The sequence below is a fragment of the Oncorhynchus tshawytscha genome, linkage group LG02 (genome assembly GCF_018296145.1).
Source record: "Oncorhynchus tshawytscha isolate Ot180627B linkage group LG02, Otsh_v2.0, whole genome shotgun sequence".
NCBI classification, from domain to species: Eukaryota; Metazoa; Chordata; class Actinopteri; order Salmoniformes; family Salmonidae; genus Oncorhynchus; species Oncorhynchus tshawytscha.
This window is the reverse complement of record NC_056430.1, coordinates 27,381,225-27,393,712: the sequence shown is the minus strand read 5'-3', so window position 1 is coordinate 27,393,712 and position 12,488 is coordinate 27,381,225. Positions and strand designations below refer to the sequence as shown.

The 12,488-nt window shown below is 42.3% G+C and overlaps 1 protein-coding gene across 1 annotated transcript in view; it reads left to right on the top strand.

Moving 5' to 3' along the window:
* Window positions 1-11,036, top strand: part of LOC112218463 (immunoglobulin superfamily member 21) — a 272,888-nt gene extending 261,852 nt beyond the window's left edge. Inside the window, exons 7-10 of the mRNA XM_024379282.2 lie at window positions 3,086-3,192; window positions 5,751-5,943; window positions 8,338-8,376; window positions 9,674-11,036. Of these exons, the coding sequence (XP_024235050.1) occupies window positions 3,086-3,192; window positions 5,751-5,943; window positions 8,338-8,376; window positions 9,674-9,756 (422 nt within the window). The 3' untranslated portion in view covers window positions 9,757-11,036. The remainder of the gene's footprint in view (window positions 1-3,085; window positions 3,193-5,750; window positions 5,944-8,337; window positions 8,377-9,673) is intronic.
* The last annotated feature ends 1,452 nt before the right edge of the window (window positions 11,037-12,488 follow it).

The window sequence follows — 12,488 nt, the reverse complement described above, 5'->3', positions numbered from 1 at the left end:
CAAATGTATGTCACCACTTCAAAACATTATTTCTTATATCCTTATATCCTGGTAGAATGTGATCATCTAAAATGGGACACATTTGAAATCCATCCCTCAGATTGGGCAGAACTCGGTCTTCTGATGATACAGTTAAAGCCAGCTAATTGCTCCTGGGATGTGTCACCCACTCCCTTACACTGGCCTTCCAAGGTGTATTTGGTCAGTCTTTGCACTGCCCATAAGTAATAAATATTTCACTGATTTAATATTGCCACGAGACAGAGCGACAATCTGACAACCGACCAATGTTGTATTACATTTCATGAATATTCACAAGCTGCTCCGTGCTCGCCTTACAAATGGATTTGGGCTGAGGTCTTGGGAACCTCTCAGAATGAGCAACACCTCTGTGGGTTTCTCACCTGGGCCTCTCCATTCCAGAATTTATGATCTCAGCACATCTGAATAATTAAAAGTACTCTTTTTATTTGCATGGTCTATTATTTATCAGCATGAAAAGACTGGAGGAATTATAATTTCATATACAGTGCTGAGAAATGATCCACGGCTGCATACACCAGTCATTTCCTCGCCAGACTGATAATCAGAGAGCAGATGCTCTGTGTGTTGGTCTGTGCGGTGTGTGTGTGTGTGTGCACGCTTGCATCTTTGCGTGTGTGTGTCTCTATGTTCACCTGCGTCTCATCTCCATATTTATCCCACTTTCATCTTGCTGTTGTATGAAGCCCAATCCAGGCTGGGGGTTGGATGTGTGCATTGAATTATACAGTGTTGGATTGATGATGACCCAATGATCCTACAGTCACCCCTTTTAAATTGTTGGTTCTGTCTTCGCTCTCTCTACCACACAGTCAAACCACTCAACCAGCCAATACTGCAGGTTCTCTGTCTATTTTAGAGTTCTCTGCAGACATCCAAATCTGTAAAGTCAGAGGCCAGGCCTGCTGATGTTTGGCTGGATCACAAAGCTCACCTGATGCAGCGAGCGCTGTTGTTTACTGAGGGCACTGTGTGTGCACTGACCCATCCCACAGTGCTAACAGTTCCATGCTGTAAAGTGAGGAGGTTGGGTTGCTGGCCGACGTCTTGGGAGACCAGGACTTATTTCCTTATGAGGCCCTCCTGGGTGCCGCAGTATGTCAGTCACATTGCATGCTATCCTAATCAAAAGTGATGACGTGGGACACCAACTGTCGTTGTTGGAGTGGATCCCAGAAATCAGCCATCATCCTCTTGGCGGTGCCAGCAAGCACTGTGACGCCATGAAACCAATACTGAAAATACCCTTCAGACGGAAAGTGGGAGGTGGGAAGCAGGCAGCGTGGCAATCACACTCCCATGATAACTGGCAAAGTGACATCTTCATCATGGACTTGAGACCACTTAAAGCAAAATACTGTTATTTTGATGTGTATGATAAGCTTGGTTCAATGTCATATCTTTCATTTATGGGGCGATGATTGTTATGGCTACTTTAGGCCTAACACAATAGAGGTGCTCGACTATAGTTCTTCCCAGTTCCTTCAGATATTTATTCTTACACATTTAGCTAGCCCAAGATGCATTCCCCCATTTCATTTCAACGTAGTAACTGTAGTGAGTCACTGTTGTCATTGTGTTGACAAGCTCTTAATCTCCCATGTGTATCGCTAGTCTTGCGTCTGTCTCCCCACTCCGTGCTCTACATCGTGATGCCTCCATCTGATTCATGTCTCTGGAAGAGAGCAACAGAAAGATAAGGATGGAGATCCTGTTATCTAAAAGGGTCCCCTGACTTTATATATGTGTGCAATGCATATTTCCAATCCCCATTTCAAATGTGACAGAGGAACTCTTATTCCATTAGGCAGATGCAGGGTAAGATTCAGTAACTTCCCAAGAAAAGAGATGCTTCATTCGGTTCGGCCAACACTTTATGACTTGATTTATGGGTGAAATTGAGGTCATTTATATATTTTTATTTTTGTTTCACTCATCAATTGAAACAAGCACTTGATTTATATTGAAAAGTGTGAATTTGAATTATTGTAAGGTTCCTGAATAACTACACGTGCGTGCATCTCTGACCAACCAAATCTCATCACTTGTATTTGGTTCATTGTCTAACATTTGGGATCACAGCGTTCTATATGGTTATCAGAGGGAAATTGTTAATCAACTCAAACAATGCAGAACCAGTTCATACAGATCCCATTTAACCCATGATGATGGCCACATCACCACAAAATGACTCTCTGTCCTCCTGCTACAGTGCTGTACAGAACATCAACAAGGTTACATACAGTAGATTAACAGATGACACTAAATCTTAAATAATTTGCAAATCACTCAATGTCTTCATTCAATCTCTGCTCCATACACAATCCAAAGCCCCTCTGAAAGTGAAGAATATGGAAGCTTCCATTTCCCCTCCCCTGAAACGTTCATTGTTTCAGTAGGAACATAATGGATATCATCTGAGGACCCCTGTCTGTACCAAGACAAGGTTCTCTGAGTGTTCCTTATCTCGCTGCCTCCACACTCCTCCTGGGGAGCTCCGATTCTCCTCCAGTAATGACTATCTATCCAATTTAGTCCCCTCTCTCCAAGGGGAAATAAATCCACCATTGTCCTAGCTGTTGATGAAAGGACATGGAGGTCCCTAGCCTCTCGCACCATGACCTTAATTGACAGGAAATTGTATTCGCCTCTCTCTACCCCTCTCCAAAATAAAAAGGTGCCTCCTGGATTTACTTGACATGCCACTGGGATGACACTGCTTTTTTGATCTCCTTTTTTTTCTTTCTTTTTCTCTTTCTTTTTCTCTTTCTTTTTTTCTTTCTTTCTTTCTTTCTTTCTTTCTTTCTTTCTTTCTTTCTTTCTTTCTTTCTTTCTTTCTTTCTTTCTTTCTTTCTTTCTTTCTTTCTTTCTTTCTCTCTCTCTCTCTCTCTCTCTCTCTCTCTCTCTCTCTCTCTCTCTCTCTCTCTCTCTCTCTCTCTCTCTCTCTCTCTCTCTCTCTCTCTCTCTCTCTCTCTCTCTCTCTCTCTCTCTCTCTCTCTCTCTCTCTCTCTCTCTCTCTCTCTCTCTCTCTCCTCCTCCCTCTCGGCTCCTAAGGGCCCCAAGCTTTTGATGACCCCCACCAGGGCAAAGGTAGGGGACACGGTGCGCATCACTGTGCAAGGATTCCAGGTAGGCGCTGGGGTTCCTGGGGTAAGTGCATGGGGGTTTATGAAACCGGAGAGCCATGTCAGTTTGGGATAGGAGGGGACAGGGGAGATGTGCAGTTAAGCCTGACGAGTTTTCTGATATAGTGACCATTCTTACAGGGTGAGGGATATACCATGTCTTCTCGGTCTACGGCTAGCATACTGTTTGTTGTTCTGTGGAAAAAAATGTGGAAAAAGTGCACTATTGGAAAATGTGACTGGTTTGAATTTTTGGGGGGAATATTCTTATCTTTTCACATTTCTGTTTCACTGTTGCGTACTGTCTATGCCTCAAGGCATTAAACTATTTCAATGAAAAATGAATAACCCTTTTCAAATCTGTTTGTTTATGGATACCTCCAATTCTCTGATGTTCTGTTGTTTTCTTAAGTCTATCTCCTTAAGCCAACAGGCATCCATGTCAAGCTGTTAGAGGATTCCTCAGCAGAGCAGAGTGAGGGTTTGTTCCTGCTAGAGCATTCCAGTTAGGAGTTTTTTTGTTTTTTTATACTATCATCCTCTGTCAAAAAAAGACAATCTTTCCTGCAGTGTGAATGGTATTTAGCTGATCCCCATCTCAGTGACAGGGATAGGGATGACACAGTTGTGGCGCAGGTAGAGAGGATAAGGTTAATCCTGATAGGCCATGCTAATGAACCAGCACACCAATCGCCTTTGTTACTGTTTTTATTTTATTTTTAATTTCACCTTTATTTAACCAGGTAGGCCAGTTGAGAACAAGTTCTCATTTGCAACTGCGACCTGGCCAAGATAAAGCATAGCAGTGTGAGCAGACAACACAGAGTTACACATGGAATAAACAATTAACAAGTCGATAACACAGTAGAAAACAAAGGGGGGAGTCTATATACAATGTGTGCAAAAGGCATGAGGAGGTAGGCGAATAATTACAATTTTGCAGTTCATTCACTGTTCATTCACTGCTTCATGAATTTCTGGACATGATAGCACTGTTTGTTTTCATAAGGTGTCTGTTTGTCATTGTTTTGTTCTGGTTTGCTACTTTTGAATTGAAGAGGATCTAATCATGGCACTGATCCGGTGCCTTTAAATTTAGTGTAGTGCAGCAGGCTGAAACCTGGGCAGATGTATGTGAGTATCTCCACCCACTGATCTCATGGTATTTGAAGTTGTCCTTTGAATAGTGTTAAGAATGGTCACTATAAACAGGCTTGACTGGGACGTACAACCAATTGGGCCCTTCGGAAGCAGAAAAGTAAATCTCCCTTATCCTTCACTGGACCAAGGCTCTGAGGTTTCACCAGTAGATAAGATTTAGTGCTAAATATTTTACCTCTTTTGGCTTCTCATAGTGTGATAAAAAAGATATCAGTATCCCCTACGGTTTATAGTATCAGAATAATGCATAATCACAAAGTGTGGGGTTTTGCCTTTCTTTCCATTGATATGCTTAGTCCCCAATCTGTGTTAATACACATGAAGATGAGAAAGGCACTGACTCTTTCATTGGGGCTGGTCTTTTTAATTTGGTTTCTCTAAGGCCGTTGGGGATATGTGACAGGAAGGTCTCACTCGGAACTTTCAATGTTTTTTATTAGCTTGGTGTGACCTTATGCCATGAGACTATCCCGGATCAACAAACCCCTTTCGCTTCTGTCATTATGTGAATTCGGAGGTTCAATAACTCTTATCAGCACAGTCGTTTTTGAAAGGTGACACAAATCACACCAGCTTAGTCAGAACGATGACAAACCAGCTCGTCAAGGCAGATGTTCAGTTCATTAAAGCATTTCTATGGGTCACACAAGGTGGCAAGAGTCAAGTCGTCATAGATTCTTTAAAAGGGCTGGGATGTCACATTTCTAATTGCTAAAAGAAAATCTAGTCAGATTATCACTAACAGTTAGTTTATCTTAATGGAATTTCATTCTGTTGCATCACACTTTTCTTTAGGAATAGATGTCAACCGTTTGTCAATCTCTTTGTCCCCTTTCACCCAAGATGATTAACGGCAACATATTTGTCCCTCAGTCCTGCAGTGCAGACTAGATGAAACAGTAGAGTTCCCTAGCCAGTTCTTCTTTGACCATGTGTGGAGTGATCATCATTCCTGATGATGTGTTGTTCCCTTTGAATAACCTTTGAGCACCACAACCCCTCATACCACTCTCTCTACTTAACGCCCTCTCCTCCCCTGCTGACGTGTTCTCCAGCTGACTTGATTCTAATAACATGTCTGTTTCCAGCAGATGGCAGAAAAGACATCCAGAGGAGGACAGCAGGAAGGCTTATTCTCTGAGGGAGAATAGCCCTCTTAATAACCATGACAACCCTTTTGAAAAGGGAAATATTTTAAAACTGTGTGGGGAACTCTCTGAAGAGGCATGAGAATGAGAAACATTTTGTAAATGTAGTGTTGATTATTAATGCATGCTGTTAACTCACCATTGCGTTTGGCGGAAATAGAGCGTGTATTATTCATGTAGCCTTTGTTCTTAATCTCTTGGCTGGGACTTATCTATTTTTCCCCTCTTGTCCCTCCCTCCCTCCCTCACACACACTGCGGTGGTCTGGTGATAGAATGAGGTGTTCCCTGAGCCCCTCTTCACCTGGACCCGGGTCGGGGGCCGTCTGCTGGACGGGAGTGCCGAGTGGGATGGGAAGGAGCTGATTCTGGAGAGAGTGCCAGCCGAACTCAACGGCTCCATGTACCGCTGCACGGCCCAGAATCCCCTGGGCTCCACGGACACGCACACTCGCCTCATCGTCTTTGGTACGTGTCCAAACTCATCACCATATTCTCTAATCCTAGAGAGCATTGCAGAAAATCAAAAACTTAACACTAATTCTTATTCATGGGATATTTTATTCCCACTATTCAAAGGAATATCTTTATTCAAATTTCAAACACCATTAAATTTGTGTTTCAACGGTTAATATTATTCATCCACATACTGTAAAGTGTTAAGCATCGCATTTATGTAAAAAAAAAAAAGAAGAGATTTGTGGCCATTTTTAGATATGAATTATCTATGCAAACTAAGTGCATGATTAATAAGTGATTGTATCACTAAATGACTCAACAATGCTTCTCCAACAAAGGCTGATTTACATAAGTGAGTAATGCCTCTCATCTGGGTGAGTAAAAATCCAACAGCCATTAGAATCCCACAAGCAGCGTGTATTGTACCCATTTTCTCCAACACTGACTGCTACTAATCACATGAGAGGCCCATAATATAATAAATCATATTTTTTGTTGACAGTGTCATCCCACCTCTTTGTTCAACGACCCACCACGTGCAAGCTAGATCAGTCTTTTCATGATGTGCTATTTATCGCAGTCCCAGTTTGCTTTAGTTGATGTGGGAGTTGGACTGCTTGCTGACTATTACTCTTGTACTGTATGTCCTGCTGCCCTGGATGTGTTTACCCTTGAGCCCTTTGGAATTAAAACTGATCAGAGGTCTGTCAATCATAGCTGCTCTACTTTAATCAAATCTGCTGCTCCAAGGATGAATGACGTCTCCTATGTATTATATATTCTCTACTCTCATTTTAGAGATAACTGCTGTGCAAGAGATGGAACTGATATACACTGAATGTACAAAACATTAAGAACACCTGCTCTTCATACAAGATAGACTGACCAGGGGAATCCAGTTTAAAGCTATTATTCCTTATTGGTGTCACTTGTTAAGTCCACTTCAATCAGTGTAGATGAAGGGGAGGAGACAGGTTAAAGAAGGACGTTTAAGCCTTGAGAATGTTGAGACATTGTGTGTGCCATTCAGAGGGTGAATTGGCAAGACAAAAGATTTAAGTGCCTTTGAACACGGTATGATAGTAGGTGACAGGCTCAGCAGTTTGAGTGTGTAAAGAATTGCAACGCTGCTGAATTTCCCACACTCATCAGTTTCCCGTGTGAATCAAGAATGGTCCACCACCCAAAGGACATCCAGACAATTTGACACAACTGTGAGAAGCATTGGAGTCAACATGGGCCAGTATCCCTGTGGAACGCGTTCGATACCTTGTAGAGACTGTTCTGGGGTCAAAGGGGGTGCAAGTCAATATTAGGCATGTCTTCCTAATGTTTGGTACACCCAGTGTAAATTGTAGTCTAAATGCGTCCATATGTTTAAGGGCTAGTGTCCAGGGTTAACATATTCACAGGACATGGTAATCTGCTTACATTGCTATAATGTAACTAAGAAACGATCTGTCCATGATTTATAAATCCCCACCTTGACATCCTTCCGTGAGCACGATTTAGAAAATGTCAGAAATGTACAAATTGTTGGAAGGGCTCAAAGAGCCTCCTTCTAGGGAAACTGCCACTTTGGAAGGTGTTACCTTGGGGAGCGTTTTGGTAGAAAGAGCACTAATGCTTATTTAACACCCGGATGCCCGATCAGTTGTCATCGGCTATGTGTGGAGTGTAGGCTATCTGTCTACGTCTATATCCTAGATAGCTTCCACTCATACTTAGGGGAGCTAAATGGTGATTGAGTGACCTTGGCACCATCCCCCGTGGCCTTGAAATGAGACACTTTTCTCTCCAGGGGCAGGGTGGATATTTGGAGCTCTGCTCACTTGGCTAACTGTTCATTATACATCATCAGGTATAATAGAGTATAAGGATGGGATGCTATTGAGACTCTCCTCTGGCAGAAAGCAGTACTCATATCTTAATGATGAACATCTCCAAGCACCTTAGATATAATACCCTCGGTGATTACACTGAAGTGACTCAGCAGTGAAGAGGCGGGCTGTCACAAACCCACTGATTTCTCTCTGTCTTTGTGGAGTGAGTGGGGAAATCACATGTGGATGCTAAAAGACCAGCAGTTTGGGGAGTTTGTTAGAATAGGAGCTCTGCTGTTGCCTTCTTGTCGGACCACTGTTCTAACTGCTTCTCTGGCTTGTTCTGTCAGAGTACCCAATGTTCACAGCTCTATTAATACAGACTCACCGGGGGGATGTTATTTTACATGAGCTTTAGGAACAGCTCTCTATTTTCTCCTCATCTCACTTATTTTGCCTCTCTCTCTCTCTCTCTCTCTCTCTCTCTCTCTCTCTCTCTCTCTCTCTCTTTCTCTTGCTCTGTCTTGGTCTTGGTCTCTCTCTCCCTCTCTCTCCGTTTCCCCTTCATGTCTCTCAACAGAAAATCCGGCCATGATGAAAAACACTCAGAATCCGAACAGTAAGTATGGCAGCTATGAAGACGATTGACAGAGAAAGTTTCTATTGTTGTCTTTTAAAAAGCATTTCTCCTGTTTGTTTGCTTCTCACACATTTCTCAAGATGTAGTTGCAGACATCTGCAATGACAAGCATGCAATTTGTATCCAAAATGGCACAGTAACAAAGGACTTCTAGCTACTTCTTGGTTAGTGTTTGATGTATAAGCAAACTGACGACAGGTGTAGACATGTCTATCATTCTATCATCAACACAAGGGAACAGATTAACCAGAAATCTCTCCCCTCTATGTTCAGATACAATCATGTTTCAGTCACTATCCACTTTTGTCACTTTGTGAGAACTGTGAGATTAGAGTTGTATCATACCCAGTGTGAGGCCTCATTTGCAGCACCTCAGATTATCATATGTAAGGATAAGGGATTATCAGAGGAAGCCCATAGGTATATGAGGGCTCTCTCTGTCTCTTTCTGCTGCTCTGCTTGCCGTATCTTACGGATGTATATTTGAATATGCAAATGATCCGGCAAGCACAGGGGCAGGTGTGCCACAGCAAGGACAGAATCAGGTCAACGTGGAAGCCACCAATCACGGTGCGAGGCAGTGCGAGGCACAGACATGACTCGCATGCAAGTCAAATCGGTGTAGAACATGGCCCGAGAGGTCGCTGCACACACACACACACACATGTCTGAACGCTCAGTGGCTGATCGGCCCACTCCTCCCCCTGAGTGTGTGGGAAGATCACCCTATCAGTCAGTCAGAACAGGGGCTACAGCAGAGCAACAAACCAAGCTCCTCTTCCATCTCTGTCAGAGCTCCAATGCTCTGGCTGTCCTAACAAATGTTTTAGAATATTGATGATAATGGAAATTAACTGAGGGATAGAGACACAAGGCAAGGAGTGAAGGCAGTGGCCATAGTAGTTGTTTTTATTGCAATCCTACTTAAACAACTGGAGAACATGAGGCTATTTCAAGTGTAGTTCTAGCAGCGATATCATTTTTAGTGGAGAATGGGTTAAGCTGCCATAAAAGCAAAGAGAAAGAATTGCCAATTGTCCTTGTATTGAAAGCCATTACCAGGGGATAACATCGGACCAAATCTGCTCTCTCAGTACATGATTTGGTTTCATTTAGTTTAACATTATGGCATAGAGGGTGAAAACAAATATCAATGTTTTAATTGAAATTCAAGTCTGCTTTGTCTGAATTATTTAGATTTAGTTTAGTTTGTGTGTGTCTAGTGATTGGATATTATAAATAGTGATCTGACTATGTCTTCCTCTGGCCCTTGCAGATGGAACCCCTCGCGTGGATGTGCTTGGACCTATATGGATGGTGCTGGCCCTGGTCCTCACAGTGACTGTGGAACTGACGTGAAACCTTCCAGCCAACACACACAATGCACACATACACAATACACACACACACACACACACACACACACACACACACACACACACACACACACACACACACACACACACACACACACACACACACACACACACACACACACACACACACATACACACACATATCCCAAGCCCCTCCAACACACACCCACACCACACACACAGTCCTGCAAGCCTTTTCCAGTCATCCAACAGGCCCTCCATGCGTCAGTCTTTCAGGAACCAGTGCCACCACCCGATGGCCCTCCACTCTGTTTTTGTAATGAAATAATAACCAAGATTATAATATAAAGAAAACAGCATAACGTACTGAACATGAGAATAACCACCTCCAGTATACCCCTTCCCCACACCTTCTTTTTTGTTTATTGTCCCACCTCTGCCTGTTGATCAATAAAAATCAGTTGCTAAAAAAGGGGGAAAAAAGCATTTGGGTTTGTTTTGATATGTTCAAACATTGCAGGAGTTGACTGTGGAGAGAGACATGAACCGACCGGTGTTGGCAGGCCCACCACATTGACCCCACCCAATTGTCCCATTCACTGGGCTGTGCTGTACCCAATCTTTAAACTACAGATGAACAACTGGAAACTAAATACTCAATGAGAACATTGTTTTTTATTGCTAATCGGTTGTTGTTTTTTTCGGATGGCTTGGAATGTGCAATAGGACTAAACGCAAAGAGAAAATGGATAATCTTCTTTTTGAGTGTATTTTGTGTACATCCGCGTAAATATTGAAGATAATCAGAGGTTTTATGGGTTCAGGTTAGGAATGGTTGATGAAGAGTTGTGAGGGTTTGCAGCAGCTCACAGCCTTTGTTTGTATTTTCTCATCCTTTCTTGCTGTTTCAAGAGATAATCCTATAGGCTGTCAGGACAGAATCGTCTTTAAATGAGGATAGAAAAAACAATGCAAGTACAGTATCTTACATTATGTCCGCCGTTCGGGGTTGTGGTGCATGTGACGTTTGACAATTCTTTCTCCTTTTCGTGTGTTGCAGTGCTCAACATCTCATTGTCACTGGCCTGTAATCCAGTTATTTACTTGTTGCATACTATCTTAAGTGACCTGCGTTGTGTACAATATGTAACTCTTCCCCCTGACATCTACTAGTAGGGTCATGTTATCCACCATTCCAGGAAGATGCTCACCCGACGCAGAGTGTAAACAGGGTTGTTGCATTTGTTTCATATCACCTGTATTAAAATGGAGAGATTATCAAATCATTTGGTTTGACTTTACTTCTACAACCTAACTGTGTTTAAAATGACATGCAGTAAACTACCTTGTTGTCTTTACCATGGAAGATAGATAAACCTACTTAATTCATTCTTACTTCTAAAGGCCTACTTAATCACATCTTGGATAACAGGATGTCAATATACATACAAAACCGTTAGAATAATCCCATCCCAGAATAATGAGGAATCTAATGTATACAGTAACGGTTACAGTAACCGTTAGTTACTCTACTTTGAGGTCATGGTTAAGTATATATGGATGAATTTCGCTGGAATATTTGATGATCCTTCCAGACGTTTTTACCTCCAGAATATCCCTTGGGCCATCTTTTCTTTACAGAATATTTATACTAAAGCTGGCGATTAACACACAATTTAGCTGCCCTTCACAACTTTTCAAATCTGTCTTGGCCTTGTCTGAAAGACTCCAGTTTCTGGAAATAATTAGGTTGGAATATACAGCATTCTGACATTGCCATTAACCCCTTTCTACTGCTCTGTATGTTTGTCTACGCTCCACTGTCACACTGTGAGGGGTTTGCTTACTGCAAAAGAATCCTGCGTCAGAAATTCTGGAGAATTGCAATTTCAACTATTCTAGATACACCGTGTATTAAAGGATTAAGGCTTAAACCAGCAGAGGGGTAAGAGGGGATATTTTTAGGGCTTAATAGAACGGATAGAGCCATCCTTATGAGGATGGGGTCGTCTCACCTTGCTAAATTACAATCAGGGGCAGATTGGCCATCTGGCAATTCTGGCAAATGGGTGGTCTGGTTGAAATTTACACACAGAAATATTTTTTATATATAAATAAAACAATAAAAAGTGACACGGCTGTCAGGCCCATGGGTCTGTTAAGATTTCTTTTTAAGATGTTTGTGCAATTTCGCTGTTATACTCATCTATAATGAGCCTTTGACTGATCAGTCGGCAATGACCGGCCCCGGATTTGTGATAGGTTAAGCTGAGGTCACGCAACATTTAAAGTCAAACAAAAAAAGTCAGCAAAGAGACATGCTCCAACTCTGTCATCAGTTAAGACAGGCAAGATCATGGATCATATAAAAATATAAGGGTGCCTATAAATTTAGAAAGAGCAAATTCTACATTTTCACCTCACTCAGAACTTCCTCTTTTTTGGGGGGCTAAAACCATAATTTGGTCAAACAGTAAGTTCATTATTCTCATGATTCCTGTAATGAAAGTGTCTGCTCTGCCGCTGTGCCTGTTTTGCTGGGGCCTGCTGCTGTGATGAGCGAGCCACTCTCCTCTCCCCCATGCACTAGAGAGAAAAATGGGATCTGATTCTATAACAAAAGCATAGCTTTGGAAGTTATGTCCCCTTTTTTCCTGTCGAAGCGAGGATGGTATCAGATTTCTGTAGGTATGGTTGAGAAACACTATACTGTAATGCCCAATGTTATGTTTCAGCATGGAGAACTGGGACAGA